At 39.3% G+C, this 25683-nt stretch overlaps 1 protein-coding gene across 2 annotated transcripts in view; it reads right to left on the bottom strand.

Annotated features, from left to right (window-relative positions):
* Window positions 1-184: 184 nt before the first annotated feature.
* The window catches only part of IDE (insulin degrading enzyme), a 113867-nt gene continuing 88368 nt past the window's right edge, over window positions 185-25683 (bottom strand). Inside the window, exons 15-25 of one of the 2 annotated variants that reach the window (XM_023546922.2) lie at window positions 23600-23744; window positions 21265-21375; window positions 20055-20175; window positions 16688-16779; window positions 15562-15673; window positions 12653-12820; window positions 8912-9184; window positions 7777-7838; window positions 3873-3945; window positions 3130-3197; window positions 185-2469 (exon numbers count right to left, since the gene is read on the bottom strand). In XM_023546922.2, coding sequence (XP_023402690.1) covers window positions 2374-2469; window positions 3130-3197; window positions 3873-3945; window positions 7777-7838; window positions 8912-9184; window positions 12653-12820; window positions 15562-15673; window positions 16688-16779; window positions 20055-20175; window positions 21265-21375; window positions 23600-23744 — 1321 coding nt within the window. In that variant the 3' untranslated portion in view covers window positions 185-2373. Of the gene's footprint in view, window positions 2470-3129; window positions 3198-3872; window positions 3946-7776; window positions 7839-8911; window positions 9185-12652; window positions 12821-15561; window positions 15674-16687; window positions 16780-20054; window positions 20176-21264; window positions 21376-23599; window positions 23745-24243; window positions 24389-25683 lie in introns of both variants that reach the window. The other variant, XM_003409234.4, reaches the window with a different exon arrangement.

Raw genomic sequence — 25683 nt, 5'->3', positions numbered from 1 at the left:
CTGGCTAAATCAGTTACCTAGATACATTTTTTTTTTTTAATTATCAGAATTCACTACATTCTGCATTAGGAACAATGAAAATAAGAAACATTTTCAAATTGTATTGTCAAAAGGTAGGCTGAGGATTGGCCACTGTGCTATTTCATTAAAACTGTAAAAATAATACAGATGCAGACTCCAGAGGTTAAATTCAGGCCATTTATTGTAAACAGGATAACCCAAGCACTCCACCATACTGGCTGTGTCACATGCTCTCTTCCACATCAACTAGTCAAAAAGAAGACTTTTTTAAAAAGTCATAGGTAACGAATAACTTAGTTTGTCTCACAAATCTCATTTACCGAGCACTGAGTAAACAGCAGTACCGGGGGTAGTCTGTTATTGCTCATGGACTGCAGCTTGGACCCTTTAAAATGAATCCATTAGTATGCCTGAGTGATCCAAAGGCAGCTCTAGATCCAATTTGGACACTGGAAAATGCTGGAGCAGGCTGAACACAATCAGAGGTTCCTGGAAGACTACATGAGATGCCTTTCAGATCTCAAGTGCCTTTCTCATAAAAATGACATTGTTAAATTTGGCCCATTAAAAAATAAGCTAAAAGTTACTCAGCACATAATTTTCCACAGAAAAGGTAGGTGAGTTTTTATTTCTTCTTACAAGTGGTAGATTTAAAACACTCAGGACTAATTTTAGAGTTCTCTTATATATATTTGCAGTTTGATGAAAAGCTGCATAGTCTACAAATGCATAAAACCAGAAGGAAGTGATGACTCACACCCTCTGATGAATAAAGACAGGCTTCATACAAGGAGGCTCTTGAAAATATGGGTAAAAAGACAGTTACAGCACCACATTGATCTGACAGTAGAAATGGAGCCCCGCTTTCAAGAGCAGCCTCCGCAGTTGTGACTATATCATTCTTGCCCCAAATTTAGATGATTTGGAAAATGACAGATGTAAAAACTTAAGATGTGAAAAAATACGACTCTATAGAAAGAAGTTCTGGCAAATCAATTCAGATGGAGGTAAAATGTCATTTGAAAATGCCATTCTTTACTTTGCCTGAGTTAGTGGACAGCAGGGCCGCTGACTGTTATGAGTGCCTGTATGTGGAAGCAGATTCACAATTTCTCCTGAAGCAAGTTTTAATAACTGTAAATATTTTAAAATAGTTGTTAAATCTATAGCGACAATTTCATCTGAAATAGAATCTCATGGAAAACAAATTTTTTAAAAGTTCACGCCAGTCATCCTCTGTGTTTGTATGCTTATATTTTCAAAAAATAACGTTAACACTTAAGGCAAGATTAGACTGGTAGCAACACAGGATTTCAAGAGATTTTGGAGTCTTTTGGAAAGCATGCTATTTAGGAATCCCAGGTTTTATTTTTTATACCTCCAAAAAGATGGCTTTGTACTTGTTGCCTTTTAAATTCACAATGAGGCAAAACATTTTAGTTCACAGATGGACTGCAATTTCATGGAAGTAAAAAGTTAAGGGTGTTAATCACAGCTGATATTGGAAAAGCATGTCACACACTCAGTAGGATCTGAAGGTGACCCTATTTGTACTTGTCAAATAAATACAGCAACATGTTGATGGGAAAAAGTAAAACTGATGGAACACTGCAAACCAACTATGAATACAAGAATGTTAATATAATTCAATCAGAAAGAAACACACCACAGTAATCCTGAGAAATTCAGTTTGGGACAAAATTGATGTAAGTATTTCTAGCACTCTAAGTAGGACGTTCTAGGTTTTTCCAGCATTTTACTAGTTTATATATAAAACATGTTTAAATTTTATAAAAAGATTAAAACCATGCCTTCTATAATCAGCAATTTTGCTAATAGAAGATTACGTTGCTTTGTTCATTACCTGCCAAATGTAATATTCTCCACTGATTTACACGAAATCTTCAAATGGAAAGCAAATCTTAAGATCAATTTTTTAAAAGGTATTACCTTTCTAATGTTTTAAAGCCTTCTCGGTCAACCTACGAGGCTTTTAAAAAAATCTACCTTTACTTTTCTTCTGACAAGTGACTATTTTACAGAATAGGGAAGGAAGATTCTACGGAAGTATCACTCATCATTTTAAGCATTGTTATATAAGGGAAATGTCTTTTAATAATGAAAAGAAAGATTTTTAAATATTTAAGAGGCATGTATTTTAAAAATATTCTACAAGATTTTGTAATTTAATTACTTTGGATTTTTAACATTTCTACATAATGACATTTGACAACTTTTTTTCTGTTTGTCTCTCGAAGAACCAGAAACTACTAAAGTAGCCAAGACTGGTTTCCTAGGCCTTGGAAGACTCAGGAATGCATCCACTTGCACTTTTTCACTGGTGGCGAATCTTCAGAGTTTTGCTGCCATGAAGTTGATATGTGATTTCACAAGGGGAAATAGTGGTAAACCACGCTTGAACTCGGTCATGTTTTGAATCACTTCAGGCTGCAAAGAAGAAAAGTTCCCTCTTAGTATATTTAACCTAAAAAGCGCAGCAGGACATCAACACTTCTTTTTGTTTCTGCATACACACTAGTTTCAACCTTCTATATTCTAATCTGCTGACCTTTCTTCCTAGATCAGTGGGGCCAGAGAGTCAAAAGTAAGACCTTTGGTCTTACTCTGGACACAGACTGGCATGCCAAGAACCCAGCACCAAGGCTTCAGCAGAGTGGCAGAGGCTTGTGTGCCTACCCAGCAAGGGTCTGGTTATACTGATAGTTTGCTCCTCCTATGGGTAAATGACAACCTTTCTAGATGCTTAAAATACTCAGGCACTGTGGAAGGGGCTAACAAGGCTCACTGTAATACTCAAGATGTGGCTGGAGATGACTCACTGCATTGTGACTCAATTGTTTAACCAAGTAGCCAAGGCAGACAAGGGCAGAGGCTGAGTCTCTCTGCAGCTGAGAAGGGAAAGACAGGAAGTCCTGGGAGCTGTCAAAACCAATGCCCAGCTGGGTATGCCGGCCTTCAAGGGGGACCCAAGGTAGAAGGTCGAACACCTGACGGCCTAAAACCTCTAGGTCACATGTGCCCTGACCAACAAGCTCCTTCTAAGTAGGAAGTCCTCTAATTGTGCAACCTAACATTTACATTTCTTACCTGTGGCAAGGCTGGTGCTTGTGACAAATTTACATCATTTTGACACGGGAACTCTCCAACAACAGGACCTATGAGAACATGAAAGGCTTAGTGCTTTGCACTTGCTGATACTGGCACACTAGAGCAATTTTCAAAAACACCTGAACTAGGCCCAGTTCGTGTATTTTCTCAGATCCTCTCACGATGCAAGCTCCTCAAGGACTTGGCTGCTCTCCTGCCTCCTATCCACAGTGCCCCCAGGGGTGGCTCATGATAACGTCTGTGGTTATGAAGCTTGGCTGCAGCAATGTCAGCACCCAGGTCTGACCTGACTGGACCCTAAGGCTCTGGCCACCTGGAGGGACCCAGTAACACAGTCCAGAAGGCCAGAGGAGGTAATGGCTGTGGGCAAATGTTGGCCAGTAACAGACAGGAGATAGGAAGGACCAGGCCGATAAATTGCTTACCCTCCCTCTTCACATGCAGTGGTTCCATACAGTCTCTTTGGAGACGTCTCACCAACAACCAGGTGTGTTTTCTTGTGAAGCCATGGGCAGCTCAGATTATGCCACCTGCTGCTGGCTCTCTCTTTCATTCCCTAATGTCCCCTTTCCCCTTACTTTCGCTTTGATAGAACAGACCCCTTCTCCACCCCTTTACTTTCCAGTGCTCTAAAAGGCATGTGGCAACAGCAAGGGACAGCCATCACATGGCTCAACATGTGACTAAAAATACATTTTAAAAAGTCAATATTCAATACTTACAAGAATCCATTTCCCTGGCAAGAACATGGACGGATACCTTGTGTCTCCTCGGGGCATCTACTGCCAACATTTCCTGGGCAGAAGGAAGAGCAAGGTCACCCTTTTGTCCCCACTGAGAAACTTAATATGAGGTGCTATCTTATGACTATGAAGAATCAACTATCACACAGCCAGATACAGAAAAGATGTTTACGTTGTTTCATTTAAACTCTACAAAGATTTGGTAAGGTAGGCAAGAATTATTCTTAACCCTCTTTTACAGAGGGGAAAACAGAGCCCAAGGAGATTAAGTAACTTGCTCAATGACCATGGCTCCTAAGTACCTGGAGCGGGGACTAAAACCCAGTCTAGTGATCATTGGCACGTGCTGTACAGGGCTGCACCTGGTAGTCTTCAGTGTCAATACAGACAATGGCCTGAGCTTAGTTGGGCAACCACAACACTTGCTCCTCTAAGAACCTTCGCAGACTGTACAGGGCCCTGCTTGGAAGCTGTTTTTCCTCATCTACCAACAGACAAAGGAAACCAACATTTACTGGGTCCTGCCTTCTATCAGTGAAGCCCTGGTGGCGCAGTGGTTAAGAGCTCGGCTGCTAACCAAAAGGTCAGCAGTTCAAATCCACCAGCCACTCCTTGGAAACCCTATGGGGCAGTTTTACTCTGTCCTTTAGGGTCACGATGAGTTGGAATCGACTCGAGGGCAACTCACATCAGGCATACACCTATGTTAGCTTGCTTAATTTTCTGTAAGCTAAGTATCATGATGATTCCTATTTTAGAGACACAGACTCTAAGGCAGAGAGAGGTAGAGTAACTTCCTTGAGTGACAGAGCTTAAAAGTAACGGTGTCAGAAGTGAGGTCTGCTTGCTCTCTGCACCCCACCATGTAGTACTGAGGGGTTCCCCTTGGAAAACACGAGTGGTAGTGTAGTAAGTAGGTGGGTCCTGTGAGAAATGTCTCCTGACTTTTTCCTAATGCAGGACCATTATCTGTTTTTTCCAAAAGACAGCTCCAACACAATTTGGGATGCCTTAGCCAGAAATACATATATTTTGTATCCTCAGATCATCAGTTAAGCCAAATCAACTCAATAGTTATTTATGGAGCAGTTTTTACAAGCCTGGTCCTGCGTGGATGCAAAGGAAGACCTACTGAAGTCACACAGCAGACCTGAGCATGGCGCCCCGCAAGCCTTCACTGCCCGCTTGTCTACCTGACTCAGTACACAGTGGAACACCCTCTTCTAGTTCAGGCCATTCTCAATTTCCTGACCAACTCTGGACAATCCCCATTTTTCTAAAAAACCCTGCATCTTCTTGCAAACTGTGTTCTAAGGAACACTAGAGTCCTGGGATATACTAAACGGTATTCTGTGCAAAAAGGGTCCATGATGAAATCAGTTTAGGAAGCATTTTGTTAATCAGAATTACTTAGAACTTTGAAAAATGCTAACATGCTCTGTGATTCTCCAGGAATGGGAACAGAGCTTAGTCTACTCCTGAAACCCTTTTTTTCTAAATGCTCCTATTAACATCCTGCAGAATGCTAGCATATGACGGAACAGCTAGGGAAACGCTGTTCTAGATATCACTCAAGCTTCGTAATATTCTCATTTTTCAAGACAAGAAAGATTCAGTCTTGTCACTGCTAGTTTCACAAATTCAATTATCATGTACGACTTGTATTTCCAATCAAAAACAGAATTGTGGGAGAGAAAAAAAACCTTCTGAAAGTATTATCGTAAATTAGGAGACCATTTTTTTTTGAAGACCCATAACTGATAATCCCTTAAAATGAGTATCTTAGAAACCAAAAAGAGCACTGTAGTTTCTGAACATCGTAAGCCTCTTCTGTAGGCAACTGAGAACAGACACCTCACAAAATGAAATAGTCTTAAATTATAAATAAACACAATAAAAAATTATTTTATAACATCAAGGAGAAAAACATTCTGATTTAAACCTCTAAAACCCTGGGACTGGGTATCACTAATAAAAAGATACCAACAATACAGACTATTTATTAAACACTATTTGGTGCCAATCACTTTACATACTTCATTTCAATTAACACTCCAATTAATCTCTATTTTCTAGGTAAGGAAACTGAGGCTTACAAGCTTAAGTAACTTGGTCAGGTCATAGAGCTAGCTAGTGGGGGATGGGGTTGGGCCCCAGGTCTGTTTTCAGAGGCCATCCATGCTCTAGCTGCTGCCACACAGGCGAAGGAACCTTAGGAGAAGCGGACGTCACTGAATGAGATTAGCAGCTCTACGCAAGGGGAATTTAGCCAGCTGAACAGCCTGGCAGCAGATGTGTGTCCTGAACCCTGCTCCCATGGCAAACTCTCTGCCCCTTACTGTTCTATTGTAGCTCTCTCTTCACGTTCACAAAGCCTACTTGGGGGTTATACTTCGGATCAGAATTTTGCTATATATATGTGTGTGTGTGTGTGTGTGTGTACAAAAGAAGAAGAGTGGTTTGGATAAGTCAGCTTCTTGTCTTCCTCTATACAATGCAAAGGGAGACACGGGGTAAAGAAAATAACTGGCCCAGCCATCCATTTCCACAACCAAAATGGCTCAAATCTCACTGCTGAAAAGGTGAATTAAAACGATGCCTTTTGCTGTTAAATTCTGAAACTATACCATTATCTTCTGCTCTTTCTTAGTGCCAAGGTGTTACTGGCTATATTAATACTTGTTTACATACAGAGAGAACAGCAGTCTTGTAGCTTTGCAGAGGACTTGGGGGAGGAAGGGGTGTAAGCAACTCATGGATGGTTCAAGATCACCATCTTCCCCTAGGTAGCTATCAGCACCTTCAGGCCAGCGATTATTTCTTTTTTCTCATACTCCCACACAGCGTCAGCAGTGGTGAATTAAATGGGCATTGGAAACCCTTACACAGGAGAAAAATGTGATTCGCCCTCACTGTGCAACTAATTCCACAAAAATCCTTCTAACGAGAACTGCAAGCACTGACTCTTGCTTTAGGAGCTATAATGTATACCTGGAGAATGATACTATAAAGGAGATATCTCTTCAAAGGATGACACTGAGTTCCTGATCAAGGGCTTGGCATACAATAAATTATAGATATGAGCCAGGAAAAGTGGTTAGAACATTAACGTACAATTCTAGGGCACTACAGTAATCAGAATATAATTTTGCTCCTTGTCCTACAGAATAGGCACGGAGGTATTTGGCAGAAACTAGAGGCCCCAGTGTGCCATAAGGAATATACACAACACTTTAAATAAGTACAACTCTACTGGAGCATAAAGTTTTATTTCTACACTTGACACGCTTATTACGTATTATATATTTAATTAACAAATATTTTGCTATCTTTCTTAGAATTTTGCTATAGGTTCAGGCTTCTCTTTTCTCTTGGTAAATTTTCTCAGTGAGCACAGGCATCAAAACTCCTAACAGCTCTGAACGCAGTTCAAAGGTAAGTAATCATTTATTTAAAAAAAACAGCCACAGTGGCACCTAAATAGGGGAAGACAATTTATAGTTGTCAGAGCTTGGAAAAGAATCTGACAATCAAGCCTCACTCTTTTTCTCTGCTCTTCCTCCCCACCAAACAAGCTCAGCAATGTTCTTTGTGGGGAGCGGCGGGGAGTGGGAGTGAAGAAACAAAAGGACAGACTAAAGCAGCAGATCTGGAAGCCAGGAAGGGCCACCGCATTCCTTGGTCCAGAGGGAGAAGAGTCCTGGTTGAAATATGAATTTTCTACATCTTTCCTGACAGTGAATACGCATTTGTGTGAAAAATACTTAAATCCATAAAAACACCTTTATAAATCTAGCCTGAATGGGTTCAAAGCGACAACACGTAACACTGACACACGATATTTCCTTAACAGTTAAAATCTAAATATATGAATTCAACTTACCTTGTAGAATCTGATGATATCTTCCTTGGTAAGTGTCTTTAAATACGCAACTTCTGTATTATCTGAAAAAGTAAGCACACAATAATTTACCAATAGTTCCATTTTAAATAGCCCAGGATACTACATTAAATTGCAATATATTTCACTCTAAGACTTTTAAGTGTCCGTATTTTTAAGTGACCATCTGCTCCTGCAAGTAGTAAGGGGATAAATTCCAAATAAAAGTAAGAGGCTATAGTGTAGTGGGTAAAAGCCCTGGCTTTGAAGCCAGCCAGCCTGGGTTTGTTCATATCCTGGCTCTCTGCTTGTGAGCTGCTGGATCATGGGTTAGTGACTTCAACTTTTCTAAGCCCCAGTTTTCTTATCTGGAAGTTGGGGATAATACATATCTAATGGGGCTGTGGTGAGAACTAAAGAAAATGACACGTATTAACATGGCAAATGTGTAATAAATGGGTAGTACTATTATCATCAATAGCAAATTCAATTGCTAGAAAAATTACAGGTGAGGAAACTGAGGCCCAAAAAAGGTGACTTGGCCAAGATCTTCAGGTTCTTGGTGTCAGATGAGAAGACAACCCATCCTCAACTTCTAGGATAGCTTAGTGCACTCCATTTTTAATCTCTGCTCTAAAAGAAATGAGAAAAGAAGCTAAAGCAGGAGACTTTGGGAAGTACAGCCGTCCCAATCTAAAAGCAGTGACAAATCTTTGGAGATCCCTAAAGGCCACTGTTTGAACTCCTGCACCTCCATGGCGGTACTTGCCTTAAGTAAATTCAATCTGCAAATTCTACAATTTTTTAGTGTTATGGAAAATAGACACTTACAAATCTGAGCTCGACTCCTTAGGGGCACATTGATTAAACGCAAAAAGTGAAATTAGATTATTAGTACATTATTGTGATATACAGATGGATCTAGCTCTAGTTTAGAGAAGAAAAAAAGATAAAGCTTCTAATAGGAAATCGCTGTTATGCTAAATAAAGATCCTTAGACAGGGTATCCCCCCATCTTAAATCAGTATTAAAACATCTCCAATACCTACAAAATGAATAGCATTTTGTAAAATGGTCTCAATGACCTCAAATGTCACACTTACATACCATAAACGTTGGGGTCCTAATTTTACCTTACCTCTATCAAAATTGTATTGCTGGGAGATGATTTCCCCCCAATATTTAGCACATTCTGCAGACAGTTTCTTTGGTTTGTCTAGTCGACGAATTGCTAATGCTTGAATATGTTTTTGGAAGGCCTCTTCTGTCATGTCCTCTATGGACTTTTCCATGGTAATTAAGAAAGCTTCCACTCTGCTTTCTAGGTAGTGAGGTGGCTTTTCTGACTGGATGATGAATCGCAAGCCCTGTATGCCATTGGCTCGACGTGGTCCACTGAAGACGATATAACCTGAAACACAAACATCAACCAGTCAAGTGTCTCGGCATTTGAGACTTAGGTCACGTTTAATCTTTCAAAAATTATCCTGTCGCAGCAAATAAAATCTACTTTAGGGCTTTATATTATTCACCTTTGAAGAAATGCTAGCTTTTAAGATATTCTCAGTTCCTAATGACAGAGCAGAAGAATTCTCTGAAGATTAGAAGGCTGGAGATAACTTTCTTTTTAAGCAAAAAAAAAATCCCTATTTTTATTCAAACTCACATTCTGTAACTCCTCACTTTGTGCTAGTTAGTTTCCTTCAACTTCTGCTAAAGTTATTCGCATCTCTATGAAATGCTGGACCGATTTTCATCCCCTAACCATCGTCCTACTCTGTTTCTTGTCTTCTCACATCTTAGTTCCTTATGTGAACTTGGTTCTTGTCAGGTAATCCATTCCTGGACCAACTCTATTTAGACTGCATCTCTCTCCAGAGACCAGGCTAACCAAAGTCACACTGTCACTGTCATCTTCTGAGCCCATGTACCACGTCCCTTCAGCCACTTTTCTAACTGAGCTCTTGGCTTGCCTCTTTCAGCTGCTCTGCCCTGAACCACCATCTCTGGCAGCTGTGGTAGGTATCTCTGGGTTCCGCTTCTCTTCTCCCTCTACACAAGCACTCTGAGCAGTTCACCTACTCTTACAGATCCATCAATACATGGGAAGATGCCCCAAATCTAGTCTTTAACGGGGGACTGGATGAGTCACACTTAATTTAATACAGCAAAGATGCAATTATCTTTCTTTCCAAATTCCTTCTTGCTTATTTCTGAGCCTAACTTCACCTGTTCATGTATCAAAAGATGCCCTAGACAACTGTACCACTTCATCCCAGATTCCCCATTCCAGCCCTGCTTTTTTCTCATTAAATCACTCTGGCCACCAGTAACTGCCCCCATCAAATCTATAGAGTGGCTTCTAACATTGGGCCTGCATCAGCCCCAGAGGCTCCCTCTATGCCTCAGAATACATTATTTTCCTGTTTCTCCCTGTTATTCCTTTTGCCTGGAATACATATCCCCATCTTTCTCTGTGGTAAATTCTACTCATCCTTCAAAACTCAGCTACGGCCTCAAGCCTTCTCTCATGCTCCAGGCTGAGTAAGTCATTATCTACAGCACAGCCTTTATACTCTGAACATTCTCTTAGTAGCATCTGGGGTCCCTGGGTGGTCAAACGGTTAACCAAAAGGTTGGAGGTTCAAGTTCACCCGGAAATGCCTGGTGATCTACTTGTGAAAAATCAGCTAAGAAAACCCCATGGGTCACGGTTCTACTCTGGCACAATGGGGTCACCGTGAGTTGGAAATGACTCAGTGGCAAGTGGCATATAGTTAGCATTTATCACCAAACCCGTTGGCACCGAGCTGATTCCAACTCATAGCAACCCTACAGGACATAGTAAAACTGCCCCATAGAGTTTCCAAGAAGTGGGTGGCGGATTTGAACTGCCAACCTTTCACAGTGTGCTATAATTATTCCTTACAGGTCTGCCTTCCTGTAAGCTCCTTGAGAAGGACCATCTATAACTTACCCATTTTTTTAAAAATAATTTTTATTGTGCTTTAAGTGAAAGTTTACAAATCAAGTCAGTCTGTCACATATAAGCTTATATGCACCATACTACATACTCCCATTTACTCTCCCCCTAATGAGTCAGCCCACTCCCTCCTTTCAGTCTCTCCTTTCCCGACCGTTTTGCTAGTTTCTAACCCTCTCCACCCTCCCATCTCCCCTCCAGACAGGAAATGCCAACACAGTCTCAAGTGTCCACCTGATACAAGTAGCTCACTCTTCATCAGGATCTCTCTCCAACCCACTGTCCAGTCCCTTCCATGTCTGATGAGTTGTCTTCGGGAATGGTTCCTGTCCTGGGCCAACAGAAGGTTTGGGGACCATGGCCGCCGGGATTCTTCTAGTCTCAGTCAGACCATTAAGTCTGGTCGTTTTATGAGAATTTGGGGACTGCATCCCACTGTTCTCCTGCTCCCTCAGGGTTCTCTGTTGTGCTCCCTGTCAGGGCAGTCATCAGTTGTGGCCAGGCACCATCTAGTTCTTCTGGTCTCAGATGATGTAGGTCTCTAGTTCATGTGGCCCTTTCTGTCTCTTGGGCTATAGTTATCGTGTGACCTTGGTGTTCTTCATTCTCCTTTGATCCAGGTGGGTTGAGACCAATTAATGCATCTTAGATGGCCGCTTGTTAGCATTTAAGACCCCAGACACGACACTTCAAAGTGGGATGCAGAATGTTTTCATAATAGAATTTATTTTGCCAATTGACTTAGAAGTCCCCTTAAGCCATAGTCCCCAAACCCCCGCCCTTGCTCCGCTGACCTCCGAAGCATTCAGTTTATCCCGGAAACTTCTTTGCTTTTGGTCCAGTCCAGTTGAGCTGACCTTCCCTGTATTGAGTACTGTCCCTCCCTTCACCTAAAGTAGTTCTTATCTACTAATCCTCTCCTACCCTCCCTCCCTGCCCCCTCTCGTAACCACAAAAGAATGTGTTCTTCTCAGTTTATACTATTTCTCAAGATCTTATAATAGTGGTCTTATATAATATTTGTCCTTTTGCCTCTAATTTCACTCAGCATAATGCCTTCCAGGTTCCTCCATGTTATGAAATGCTTCACAGATTCGTCACTGTTCTTTATCGATGCGTAGTATTCCATTGTGTGAATATACCATAATTTATTTACCCATTCATCCGTTGATGGACACCTTGGTTGCTTCCAGCTTTTTGCTATTGTAAACAGTGCTGCAATAAACATGGGTGTACATATATCTGTTCATGTAAAGGCTCTTATTTTTCTAGGGAACTTACCCATTTTTGATGTCCAGCACCCAGCATGGTAGTTATTTAAATAATGATAGGCACTTAGACTCACTCAATCTTTTTTCATTGGTTTTTCCCAGCCATTACAGACATTCTTCAAATTTCTTTCCTCATTAATCAAACCTGCCAGTATCTCCAAAATTTTTAACAGTGCCTAAAACTCTGCCTGAAACATTCCCTCAACAAATACTGAGTGCCTTCTATGTGCCCCAGGTTTAGGATACAAAGATGAATCAAATAAAATCTGCCCTCAGGGATCTCAAAGTTTGGAGTATCTAAGCTTCTCTGGCTGGTGGGCATTTAGTCTGTTTCCCACCTGGCCACCCACGGCAGTTTATATCGTTTCTCCAAAATGTCCTCTCCACTGGCATGTATGTGATATAAATACAGTGTCACCTCATTAAGAACTTCTTTCACGTCCATAAGACATTGGCTGCTTATCTTTTAGAAGTCAGTCCCCTTAAGAGGGTTTTCACAAGTTTCTCTGAGTACAGCATGCCTGAGCAGAGTGCTAGATGGTCCTACATGTGGAAGATGTTTTCTGAGGACAGTGGTTGTTTATCCAGCTCTATGGTATCCTGCTAGTCCCCGCTCCCCTCTTACCCAGCTGCTCCTTGGTGCGCAGGGTGTTGAAACAAGGCTCAGAGATGATCTGACAGAAAAGCTCCAGAAACATGTTCTCTGAGGTGCTCTGCATGTCTGTCTGATAATATATCTCGATACCACAGTTGTTGTGAATTTCATTCCTCTGCTGATAAACAAACCATCCTCCTGGGAAGTTTCAAAAGAAGGCAAAAAGTTCAAAAATTATTTAGGGTTTAATGAAGTCAATCTTCTGTTTGGCTTTTTGAAGTTCTTCAGTTTGGTTGGTGTTTTTAGAAACTGCAAACTGCAATTAATTTGTTAAGAATCTGAAACTCAATTGACTTACCTAAGGGAATCCTAATACAGTGATCTGCACTCGGTAGAGTAGACCCTCAATAAACAGTCACTGAATTTCAAGGGGAAAGAATTTATAAAAGATCCATTTTATGACTAAGCATTAATGCTAAATGTGATCCATAGTTAATAAAATGTACAACACAGTATATGTATTAGATTAGAACTGGCTAACACATGTAAAAACTTCAAAAGAAATACCCACCTGTGTTTTAACTACACACAAAAAAAAAAAAAAAATTACTAGTTGTGCCTTCAGTATCTAGTGTTTCTATTTAGCATTCTATTTCCAATATTGTTTATCCACATCCACGTCATTTCACAAATAGAGCAAACCCACTGCTGTCAAGTTGATTCTGACTCATAGCGACCCTATATAGGACAGAGTAGAACTGCACCACAGAATTTCCAAGGAGCTCCTGGCAGGTTCGAACTGCCAACCCCTTGGTTGGCAGCCGTAGCACTTAACCACTGTGCCACCAGGGTTTCCAGAAATAGAGCGGTATGTGTAAAATGCTTAGAGTTAACTCAGTCCAACATCTCATTTAAAGTTGAGGAAGCCAAGAACCTGAGAAGTGGGGGCAACTTGTACAAGAACACAAAGTTGGCTAGTGGAGAACTGAGACCAAAACTCAGATCTGTTGATAAAATATTTTATCAAAGTTATAAATAGATGATCATGTTTTATGAGTCAATATCTTTATTTCATGAGTAATAAATGTGACTAGGCACATACATACAGCTTAGCATTTATTTAGTATATAATAAGTCTCACAAAATTTCTCTGACATATTTGTAACGATATGTTTGCTCACTCTTACAGATAGTAATTTAGACATCAAAGATAAAGGGAGGCAGAGAAGCCTGGTGTTGGATTTCATCTATTTCACTTTTCTGACCAGGTCCAAGTTTGACCAACAGTCAAATTTTCTAATGTACACTGGCGGCCCTAAGAAGAGGGAGGGGAACATGGGCTGTAAGTCCCTCCCCACCCCACCTCCAGCCTTTGCATTCATACCCCCAAATGTCTTCTCCTTCACAATGCCTTAAATTTTTCCTTTTAAATTGTAAATGCTGCCCCACGGAGAGTTAAGTCAAGGACTATTTAAGACATAACTGATCAGTTGGCTAAATCAGAAAGATGGAAATGTACTTCAATCCCAATGTAAAGGTAGAAGTGCTAAATAGCTTAAATAGGGAGAGAGTTATAGATTGAATGGTATCCCCCAAAATATGTGTTGTGGATCCTAACTTCTATGTCTGTGGTTATAATTCCATTTGGGAATGGGCTGTCTTTGTTATGTTAATGAGACAGGATTAGTGTAGGCTGTGTTTTGAGTCAATTTCTTACAAGATATTTAAGAAGCAGATTAAGCAAGCAGAGATGGGGGAAGACAGATACCAAGCCACGTGGAGATCTCCAAGGAACCAGGAAACAGAAGCTGAAGACACAAGGACCTTCCCCGAGAGCTGACAAAGAAAACCCTCCCCTAGAGCAGGCATCCTGAATTCAGACTTCTAGCCTCCTAAACTGTGAGAAAATAAATTTCTGTTTGTTAAAGCCATCCGCTTGTGGTATTTCTGTTATAACACACACAAAAAAACAGCACTAGTTAATTAGACAGAGAGGTTCAGAAAAACTGCTGAAAGTTTAGAAGAGGGAGCAACTACTTGTAGCTGGGAGTTATAGAAAGTTTAGGCGAGTAGATAGCTTGCTCTAAGATGAGTCTGGAAAGATGAACACTACTTCAAGAGGATGAAATAAAAGAGGATGAAATAGCTAGGGGAAAAAAAACCACCGGTGAGGCATGTGTGAGGAATAGCTAACAAATGAATTTGGATATCAATGTATAGAGATCCACAGGGATCCTCTTATAGAAGTATAGTTAGAGAGAGAGAATTCTGTCAGAAAATCTTCCGGTGGGAGTGTCAGAAAGGTGAAATCGGAGGCAGGCAATTATTTAGAAGATGGCTAAAAAAACTAATGATTCTTTCTGATTACTGGTCAAATACAGTCCCACCATACAGTTTTGAACAATACTGAAAATATTGCTTAGTAAGTTTTTACATTAAAAGAAACCATTGTGAATGTAAAAGTAACCCAACATTGCAAATCTCAATATATTATTATCAATTATGTTAATTCCTTATAAAAATATACATGCAAAGAATGCATGTTGTGATCTGTACCTGTGGCTTTCCTAAAACTATTTCTGTCAAAGACTCCTATGGACTTCAGATTCTACGTTATGATCCCTATTTCCGTTTTTTATAAATAAATTTTAGTTTATGCTTCTAGCCAATATTTCTTTAGCTTTGTGATATTATCACTTCTTCATTCCTTTATACTCAAGTGCCAGTCAATTCTAGTATCATTCTCTTCTAAATAATTGCCTACCTCCAATTTCACCTTTCTGATACTCCCACCGGAAGATTTTCTGACAGAATTCTCTAACTATACTTCTATAAATAGTAGAGGATCCCTGTGGATCTCTATACATTGACAACCAAGTGAATTCAGCCTATCTGTAGTCACCCATGATAATATGTCAAAGTAGAGCATTTCAACTTACTGTCAGGGAGTTGAACTTCTCTATATCGAACCAGCTGACTTGGAAGAAGAGGTTTGGTATGAGCATGTTCAATAAGAGTGTCTTCAACCATTTGCATAATTCCTAAGGCAGCCTGGGGAGAAAGATATGTCACAGTACATTACAAAAACACAAACATATTTGGTATGTGAAAATAAAAACATTTTGCTGGATGGTAGTCTATGCAATATGAAAACAACATACTTGTGAAATAAAAAAGCCTAGTCAATCATAAAAACGGGTTTTCAAATTCTAGTTTAATACATTTGATCCCATTCAAATGGATAAAAATTGAATCTGTTAACATAGTCAATTTGCAATATAGTCAATATGGTGGTAATAAAGAGAAGCAGAGATACAATCATCAACACTGATCTTGATGCTGGGAAAAAGCCATTGCACAGCTGGAGAGGTATTGGTGATGGAAACTTGGTCCCCAGTGGACAGTAGATACTTGGGGTCTTAGCATAACCAACGAGGTGAATTATTGTGAGTAAAACTGACCTTGGTAAAAAAACCTGTCTCTATCAGTTATTAGCATCTGACCTTGGGTATATTGTTTTGGAGGGAGAGTGTGGGTTCCTGAGACAGAGTGCCATGAGAACTCAGGAGTGCTTTCCATGTGCCAAGCACTTTGTATGTACTATTTAACTTAATCCTTATAACCCAAGATGTAGGTGCTACTATAATCTAACTTTACAGGTAAGGAAATTGACCATAGACATCTTCAGATTACATTTCTAGTATGTAGTAGAGTCAGAATTTGAATTTGGACTGTTTGATTCCTCAGTATGCACTCTTATTTGCTACCCAGTCCTGCCACCTATACATAGCAGAGATAACTATTCCCATCTTCTCCAACGATTGTACAGGATAGGCAACAGCAGAGGAGGCAGCCATGAATACAGGTCCGCGGTTAACCACCATCATTCTACTCCCCTGTGCCCTCTCCTGCCTTCCTCCACAGAGCACAGAAGGCTGGTAACTCTAATGTGCTTATAATCACACTGTGCTGGCTAACGGTCTTAAGACAGATCAGGGGGAAGGTTTCTTGCACTGATTCATAAGAGATCACTGAAACTACACATAAAATAAACACACCACCCACCTGCTTTGTTATGTTTCCATGGAGAAGGGCTTCAATGTGCAACCGGGACAGAAGCTGAGGTATGAATGCCTTAAGGCGAGGGAGGGTAACATCTGTAAAGGTGTAAGAAATAGTAAGCTCTAGATATGAGGTGTTTTTTTTTTTTTGGTTTGTTTTTTTCCCCCAACTTTTTGAGGTAATTTCAGGCTTACACTTTTAGTCTCCTCCAATCTGTGACAGTCCCCATTCTTTCATGACCTTTTGACTTTTGAAGAGTACCACAGTTATTTTACAGAATGTCCCTTATTTGGGTTTGTCTAGTGTTTTATCATGATTAAATTGAGCTTACGTTATTACTAGAAAGAATACCACAGAGGTGAGGCGCTCTTCTTAGTGCACCGTATCATGGGACACGCGAAGCTGACATGTTGTAGTACTGGTGACGTTAACACTGATCACTTGGTTGAGGCGGTATGTGCCAGATTTCTTCACTGAAGATTGACTGTTTTGGTTATAACTGAATAACTCAAAACGTTTCTTCTATAAGCAATTCTGAAAAGCCCACCTGTCCTTTGATGCCCATTTTTCCCACTGTAATTAAAAAACACTTGTTTTAGGGGAAATACTTTGAGACTATGCAAATATCCTGCCTATCAAATTTTAACCGCTAATTTTAGCATCTATTGGTGGATACTACCTGTAGCAATTATTACTATGGCACTCGAAGGCGACTTTCCTGTTTCCCTCAAATCCTTTTACATTTACTAATTTAATTCTTCTATAAGGAGGAATTGTCTCTTCTCTTTTTTATTACCACTGTAATAATTGCTATGGGCAAGATCCATCGATGGATGCTAAAATTAGTGGGTAAAATTCAAGGAGAGAAAGGGGAATTAACTTTTTTTTTTTTTTGGTGGTAAAAATATATGTAACAAAACATTTGCCATTTCAACATTTCTTACATGTATAATTCAGTGACATCAATTATATTCATCATGGTGTATAACCATCACCACTATCTGTTTCCAAATTTTTCCATCAGTGCCCCTTAGGCAATAATTCCCCCTTTCCCACGGCAATCAACTTTTAACAAGGGTTTATCATGGGTCAGGTAGATATTATCTTATATTTTATAAACTAAACCAAAAAAATCAAACCTGGTGCCGTCAAGTTGTTCCAACTCATAACAACCCTATAGGACAGAGTATAACTGCCCCACAGAGTTTCCAAGGAGTGCCTGGTGGATTCGAACTGCAGACCTTTTGGTTAGCAGCCGTAGCACTTAACTACTACACCACTAGGGTTTCCATTTTATAAACTATTTACTATTATATCCATTTTAAAGGAAAACTGAAATTAATAAAATTTGAGTTTCTTGTCCAAAGTCATCAAGCTAGTAAGTTGCAAAGCTGAGATCTGATCCTTGGTGTGACTAATTCCAGAGTACACTCCACTGGAGCCTTAGTGCTCCTTAGGAGCCTCTCCGCTAGGTGACCTCAACGCTCTCAGCTGACTTCTATCACAACACTTACCTCTCACTTCTATTGAGATGATCTGTTTACATTTATGCTTCTCCACTAGACTAGTAGAGGTCCTTGACCCAAGAAACGCCATCTAATTAATCGTGTCAAATCTCAAGCACCTGGATTCCAGCACCTGGTGCAGAGCAGCAGTCACTAAATGCTGTTGGGCCACAGTGAACTCCGAGGCTCTTGCCACCGAGGCACCTGGAGAGGCACCTGGAGAGCTGACTGACTTAGTGGGTCACAGAGTTGCCAGTCCCTCACACTGAGTTGTCTCCAAATTAAGCCACCTCAGCATTACTGGTTTATAGCATGAAGGTATATATCAAAACAGAATGGTTATTTATTACAGCAGAGAATTTACAAGCATTGAAAAGTGCTGACTTTCTTTTTATAAAGCACATTTTAGGAAGGCTTCACATGCCTATGAGATAGCGTTCATTTTAGAGCTTACTCTGCTTAAAATTCACATGCCATCTGACCCAGATTCTAACAAACGGGAAAAAACCAGACATCCCTGCTTTTTGATCAAGCTGAATGCTGGTTCGGTTTCTTGACGACATATTTAAAATCAATTATTTAGTATTTTTTAAAAGGGTAAAATTCTTTTAACCATATAAAATTTTTTGCGAAGAAAATTATATTAGCTATCCAGATTAAAAATGCATCTGTTTGAAATATCTAGAATAGGTAAATGCACAAAGACAAATGTTTATTAGTGGTTACAGGGGTTGGGGGTGGAGGGAATGGAGAGTTATTGCTTAAGGGGTACCCAGTTTCTGTTTAGGGTGATGGAAAACTCTTGGAAATAGTGGTGATGGTTGTACAATATGACAAATGTAATGTCACTGAACTGTACTTAAAAATGGTTAAAATGGCAAATTTTTTATTACATTTGTTTTACCATATTTTAAAAAGAGTATCTGCTCTAGTTAACGAATTCTATAATATACACTCCTACCCAATGCCTGAGGTCACCAATTAAGTAAGGATTTTTAATATTTTGCTCTTGATTTGTCTCTGAAGACATCAAAAGCATAGTATTACATAATAAGTAGGGACTTGTCATAAAAGATGATTAAAAATCCAACAGTATTCTTTTTTAAAATTGCATTTTAATTCTTATTGCTGGGCTTGCAGGAAGGAAGATTAACTGGTGAAGTAATACTGGGAAGTAAAAACGATCGAACAGTAATAAAGGATGAAGTCTGTCTACATTCTTGCAATAGAGTAACCCTGAAAGTTATCTCATTTCATTCAATAGATATTCATCAGACACACACTGGGAGCATAATATCATACCAGATACTAAATAAAGAAGATATAAGAAAGACACAATCACTTGCAAGGAGTTTAGGACTTCCAATCAAAACTCCTGAAAACTAGATTTATAGAAAAAAAAAAAAAAAGAAAGAAAGAAAAGACAACTCCTTAGGCTTTACACATTTCCTAGTTTTTAACTGAACTGGACAGACCTAAAGATGCCAGGGCAGGAAAAATGCCTGAGCACTCTCTTTCTGTGTGACAGAAGTTCAAGCTCAACCCGTTTTTCATTTTTTGAAAACTTCACATTAATGAGGTAAGTGCCTGGGTAAGAACACTTAGTCATCTGCAGGAATCTGTGAACAATAATAACTAATTGCTGGGTCCAGGTTGAAAATAGCAAGTGTGACAAAACTGCCTGAATGCAAAAGCCACTTCAAAGGTTACCATTGTTTTCATAAAAAATGTGCATACCTGGCTTTAAATAGAACTGTTATTATAAAATATTATATAAACTTTATCTAAACATCTGATAGCCAGATAAACCAATTCTAGAAAAGAAATGAAGAAAGCATTAGGCTTTTGAGTGGAACAAGTCTCACCATCCAGGGCTTCTTTTAACTCGTCTTTAGTCCAGGCTACTTCGGTCATCAGCAAGCGGAGGTAGTACATGGCATGCTGGTGAGGCTGCTCAGCCCGAAAATTGTTAAGAGATCGCATATACTAGTGAAGAGAGACATGAGCTCGTTCATTTTGTAATTTTTTAAAAAGCTACTTCAAAAGATCAGCTATAATCAAACTTAATTTTGTATAAATTATGCGTTACTAGGATGTGGGAATATTTACTCCTTTCTGAAGAATATAACTAAGAATGAAGGCTTACCACCGCTCTGATATTTAAACTAATGGGCACGCTGCTTCTTTGTCCAGACTGCTGCTTCACCCCTAGCGTGTGACATGTACTCTAACAACTTCCACTAGGAAGTCCTTCATCTCTCTGAAAGCTATCCCCAGCTTTGCAGGGGCTCCATCTTTTGTCATTCTCGGATTCTCCACTATAAATTCTGCAAGTCTCTATAGTGTTACTAAGCAAACAACATGGATGTGTGTGTGTGTGTAAGAAGACTGGATCTTCATTTCAAAACTGATGCTAATTTCTTATGGTGTACGATGAAGATCCCATTTTGGCTTTAAGAGCAGCTCTCCGTTGCATACTTCCATTGCTGGGCCAAACGTGGGTTAAATTTAAGTAGAAGATACAAACCAAACCAAACCCAGTGCCGTCGAGTCGATTCTGACTCATAGTGACCCTACAGGACAGCGTAGAACTGCCCCATAGAGTTTCCAAGGAGCAGCTGGTGGATTTGAACTGCCGACCCTTTGGTTAGCAGCTGTAGCACTTAACCACTACGCCACCAGGGTTCATCAAGCCTAAACAGTCTGCCTTAATATGACAAGGTTTTATCATGGTAGGGCAGAACTCATTCTGCTGAATCAAGTGTTCTCATCAAATGGAGGCTGGATGAAACCTTCAAGAAGTCTCTGACAGCCACCAGGTGTACCTTAAATTCTCTCTCTAAAAACTCAGTATTGCAACTGCCTTAGCTCTTGGGGCCTATGGAGAAGAGGGCCAGGTGTCTATCAGAGCTTTACAGCTTTCTTTCTGGGTAGAATACAAGATTTCACAAAGACAGGGTGAGATGAATGCAACAGGATTATGAATGTTTCGTTTCTTCCTTTTAAAAAAAATTTTATAATATTACTTTATGAATAAAAAGTTATAAATTACAAAAATTAGTCCAGCAAACTTACTGCTTCTTTGATAATTTCAAATCTTTTTTCATCAATCTCAAAGGTAGCCATTTTCTCAATAATCTTCTTTAGCAAAATTGGTTGTTTGTCATTGTAACCTTTCACTGAAAGCTACAGAAAAAGTTAGGTATTAAAGGTCTAAAAATATCATGGAACAACTTCCAAATAAACATACTAAGCTTGATTTTTAAACATCTAGAAAATTCCAAAGTCAGGTGTATTAAAAATGAAACAAGAAATTCAATTAATTTAACTTCTCACAAATATAGTTTAGCCTTAGAAAGATAACATTAACCATTTTTATTAGGTAATACCCAAAAGCATAATTTCACTTTTCCTAAACAAAATCAATAGTAGGCAAACTTACCTGACACCAAACTATGGCTGCACACACTATATCATCATAATTCAAGTTCTTATTAAATCAAAATTAACTACAGAATGTGTTTTCTCTTCAGAAAGAATTTCTAATGAAAAGTAGGCTTAAGGTTTTTATGGGTGTGGTAAAAATCACAGGGGAGTGTTACCTAGCAACTACTGCACACATCCAAAATTATTTATGCTTAAAGATTTTAAAAATCACCCCTGCAGAAATCAGGCAGCTTCAAGTTTGTATTATATGGCATTTTGACACTTTTTTCATTCCATGTTGCCCAGTAAGGATCCATACTTCTCACCTCTGTTGATATCCCAAAAGCAAATAGCAAAAGCCGATGTGTAGCAATGATACATTGTATGCACCATCAGAATTTTGCCTTAAAACAATACAGTAAGTCCTAGAGTTAAAAATGTCTGGCTTACAGGCAACTCTTAAGAATGAACTGCCATAAAGCCTATTATATTAAAAATTGGAGCTAACTACAGTGGTTGCTAGTAACAGACTCACGCACCACTTCATGATGCTCATGAAAACACTGCTCGGTTTGGGAGTGTTTTGGTTAGCAGCGAGTTCTTTACCACTGCACCACCAGGGCTCCTTTACATGCATAGAAAGGTAAAATACATGCTATATACTAAAACAACCATTCGACAAACTGATGTTAAGTAAGAACCCTCTGTACCTGTTCCGATTTACCTCCAAATTCAACTTAGAGAAAGACTTAAGAACGGGTCTTGTTCATAAGCCGGGGACCAGTCCTAATAGTGAATTATTAGTGTGTAATAATTTTTTTTTAATAGTCTCTGATAGTTTCTGAAAGTGTAATGCTTTGAAAAGTGGGGAATACCTATGTTATTATATTTCCACATGGTGGTACCCACAGCAGGAAAGGGTACACTGCAACTAGTATACTGTGAAAGCCCCTAATCTGTGAAGAATGACATACAAAAACCTCGTCAGGAACGAAGGTCAGTGGCTGAGAAAGCACAAGTACTACAGGGACTAGACCAATAACAGGAAGCCCATTTCATCACAAATACAAAATCATTCATGTTAATGATAATTTGCTACTAAAAGTCAAAGGCAAAAACCAGAAACCGAATTATTATTTTTTTTATTTGGAGTTAATTTTGATTCTGGGCTTCAAATTTCCCAGACTCTGAGAATGGTTAGATTACATACATTCTTATACATTAAACAAAAGCTACCGGAGGATTTATTTATGTGAAGAAAAAAAAAAAAAAGTCACTGCAAAACAAACAAAACTTAAATATCCTAAGACCTTTAGGATGAGAATTTTAAAAGGAGTACACAGCACATGCTCTCATTGTGATTTTTACTAGAACATACAAAATATCTTTAAGAAAAGTGAAGATGAATGTGTGCCATCGAAGGGATGTTAATTTGGAACCAAAACAGAAGCAAGCTTGGAAACATATCACAAACAGTTCATGAGAAAGGGTCTAGTTATTGCTTGGGGTGCATTAATAATGCTTATTTTAAATCACCCTAAAAGTAGTGATGCATTCTACAAAATAAATGAAAATGTCAGGTGTATTCAAACACAGAAACTTGGCAATACTATCAGCAGAAATAAAGGAAGCTTATATATTCAAGCACCACGACAATCATTGTGTGTATCTTTTTACTTACAGATGTTAGTATACTCAAACGCATGAAAAAGCAGCATGCTTTCATGATTAATATATTAAACATCTCAAGCTGAGAACATGCAAATAAATGTAGCACACATACATGTTCACAAGGTGCACTAAACTTTACTGAATCATTCATTAGTGGAACTAACACTAGTTTGAGTTCTTCAATCATTAAAAAGATGCAAGGTAAAAAACCATCAACCTTCTTGTTTAAAAATGCGGAAGTTAATAGTTTTCCCAAGCTCAACATAACGCTTAAATGGTGTGGTGCCTTTTCTTTGGTTTTCATTTTACTTACAAGTATTGCATTCATTCCTGATGCAACGCCATAGCTCAAACCTGAGAGGCGTGCTGCATATGTATACTCTTTTAAATCATCCTTCAATAACCTGATAAACAGGTATGTCATGTTGCAATGGAGAGGATCAGCATAAATGTAGCGACTAACAAAAGAAAAACAAAAGAAATGCTTTGATACCTCAAGCAGTGGCATGGTAATGAAGAAACATGACATGACCGAAGAGTATGGATATGCAGCCTCATAATCTGAATTTCTAGGGAAACAGTATAAGCCAACCTTATGTTTTACAAAGGTTGGAAAACTCCATTCCCTTTTGCCAGAGAGCAAGACTTCAGATACAGAATGGGTGAGATCTAAACGTTAAATCAGGGGCCAATTTCGTTTTAGGAGGAAAATATGACAATCTGATGAAAGATGGTCCAAAACAAGGAGAGAAAGAAATCAAGGAAAATTTGAATATGAATGGTATATTGCTGAATACTTAGAATAAGGCCTAACTTAAAAATTAAATGATGAGAAAATATGATTAGCCATAAAGGTTAAGAAAATAAATTAAACTCATACCCTTAATCAAAAACGCTTCCAGCAAATCAATATAAAAAATGTTGATGAGTGGAAGGCTCTAAGATATGGGTACTTACATACATCCCATAGATGGTATTTTGGAGGTCATAGCTCAAGTCTGCTAGCTCTGCTGCATATGCATACTCGTTGAGTGAGTCTTTGAGGAGCTCAAGGTACAAATAGGCCATGTTACAGTGCAAAGGGTCCACATAAGCAAATGGGCTGGAAGAAAATGTTGACAGTAAAATAGCTGGTTTATAACTTCTCAATGTAATGTGGCCTTTTGAGTTGGATCAAGAAACAGAACACTGGTTAATATAATTTCCTGAGGAAGAGGTTAAATTCTTCAGTCTGTTGCTTCTTCTCATGAGGAAAAAACCCAAGATGACAGAAAAAGAAGCCCGAGAGACATCATGTGTGCCGGTGGTGGTGAGGTGGGAGAAGGAACTGCTTACCCTAGATGATGAGGCAGAAGTGAGAAGTTAGAAACGCAGGGCAGGTCAGGAGTGGGAACAGGTCAAAACCCATGTCTATGTTTAGGCCAACAGGAGGAGGCATGGCCGATAGAGCTGATACAGCATTTGCATGTCCTCTTCCTCCCACAGGTAAGTCATACCCACGGTGGATGGGAGTGTGAGATTAAAAAGTTCGTTGCTGTGATCATATGGATGTGGAAGACACCTGTGAAAATGTTAGCTTATCCTTGAGTTTTCCCCCAAACCAACAAAGCTAGAGCACTGTCAGTAAAATAATGGATAATTTCCACCATAAAACTGCAGGCAGAACTAGGAAAAAATATTAAAATTGGGAAATATTTAAGTGGGAAAGAATAACAATAGAAAAACAAACAAACAAAAAAAATTAAAATCGGGAAATATTTAAGTGGGAAAGAATAACAATGAGAAAGGAAATAAATTATAGAGCCTGACTCGACAGCACTGGGTTTGGTTTTTTTTTTTTTTTTTAAAGGCTAAATTAAGGAGCCCTGGTGGCGTAGTGGTTAAGCGCTCTTCTGCCAACAGAAAGGTCAGGAGCTCCATCCCACCAGCCACTTGGTGGGGGAAAGACATGGCAGTTGGCTTTCGTAAAGATTACAGCCTTGGAAACCCTACGGGGCAATTCTACTCTGTCCTATAGGGTCGCTATGAGTCGGAATTGGCTTGGCAATGGGTATGGTTTTTTTGGATTAAGGCTAAATAGGACCACACAGATCATTTAATTTAAAATCTTCATGCCTAAATAAGAAACATAATTTTCCCCATGTCACCTGGGCTGGCAGCAGCAGAGCTGGGACTCAAATGCAAGTCAACCAACCAACTCATTTGACCGTATGGCAACGCTTATCTTTATCAGAAGCAAGTAAGAGGGTCATTCATTTATTCAAAATGTATTACATTCTTACAGTGCCAGGCTCTTCTCTAGGCACTGGGAATAAAGACAGAACAAAACTGGCAAAGTCCCTGACCTCACAGAGCTTACAGTCTACTTGGAAGAGACGGATAATATAAACAGACAAA

The sequence above is a fragment of the Loxodonta africana genome, chromosome 16 (assembly GCF_030014295.1).
Source record: "Loxodonta africana isolate mLoxAfr1 chromosome 16, mLoxAfr1.hap2, whole genome shotgun sequence".
NCBI classification, from domain to species: domain Eukaryota; kingdom Metazoa; phylum Chordata; class Mammalia; order Proboscidea; family Elephantidae; genus Loxodonta; species Loxodonta africana.
This window is presented reverse-complemented; position numbering and strand designations above follow the sequence as displayed.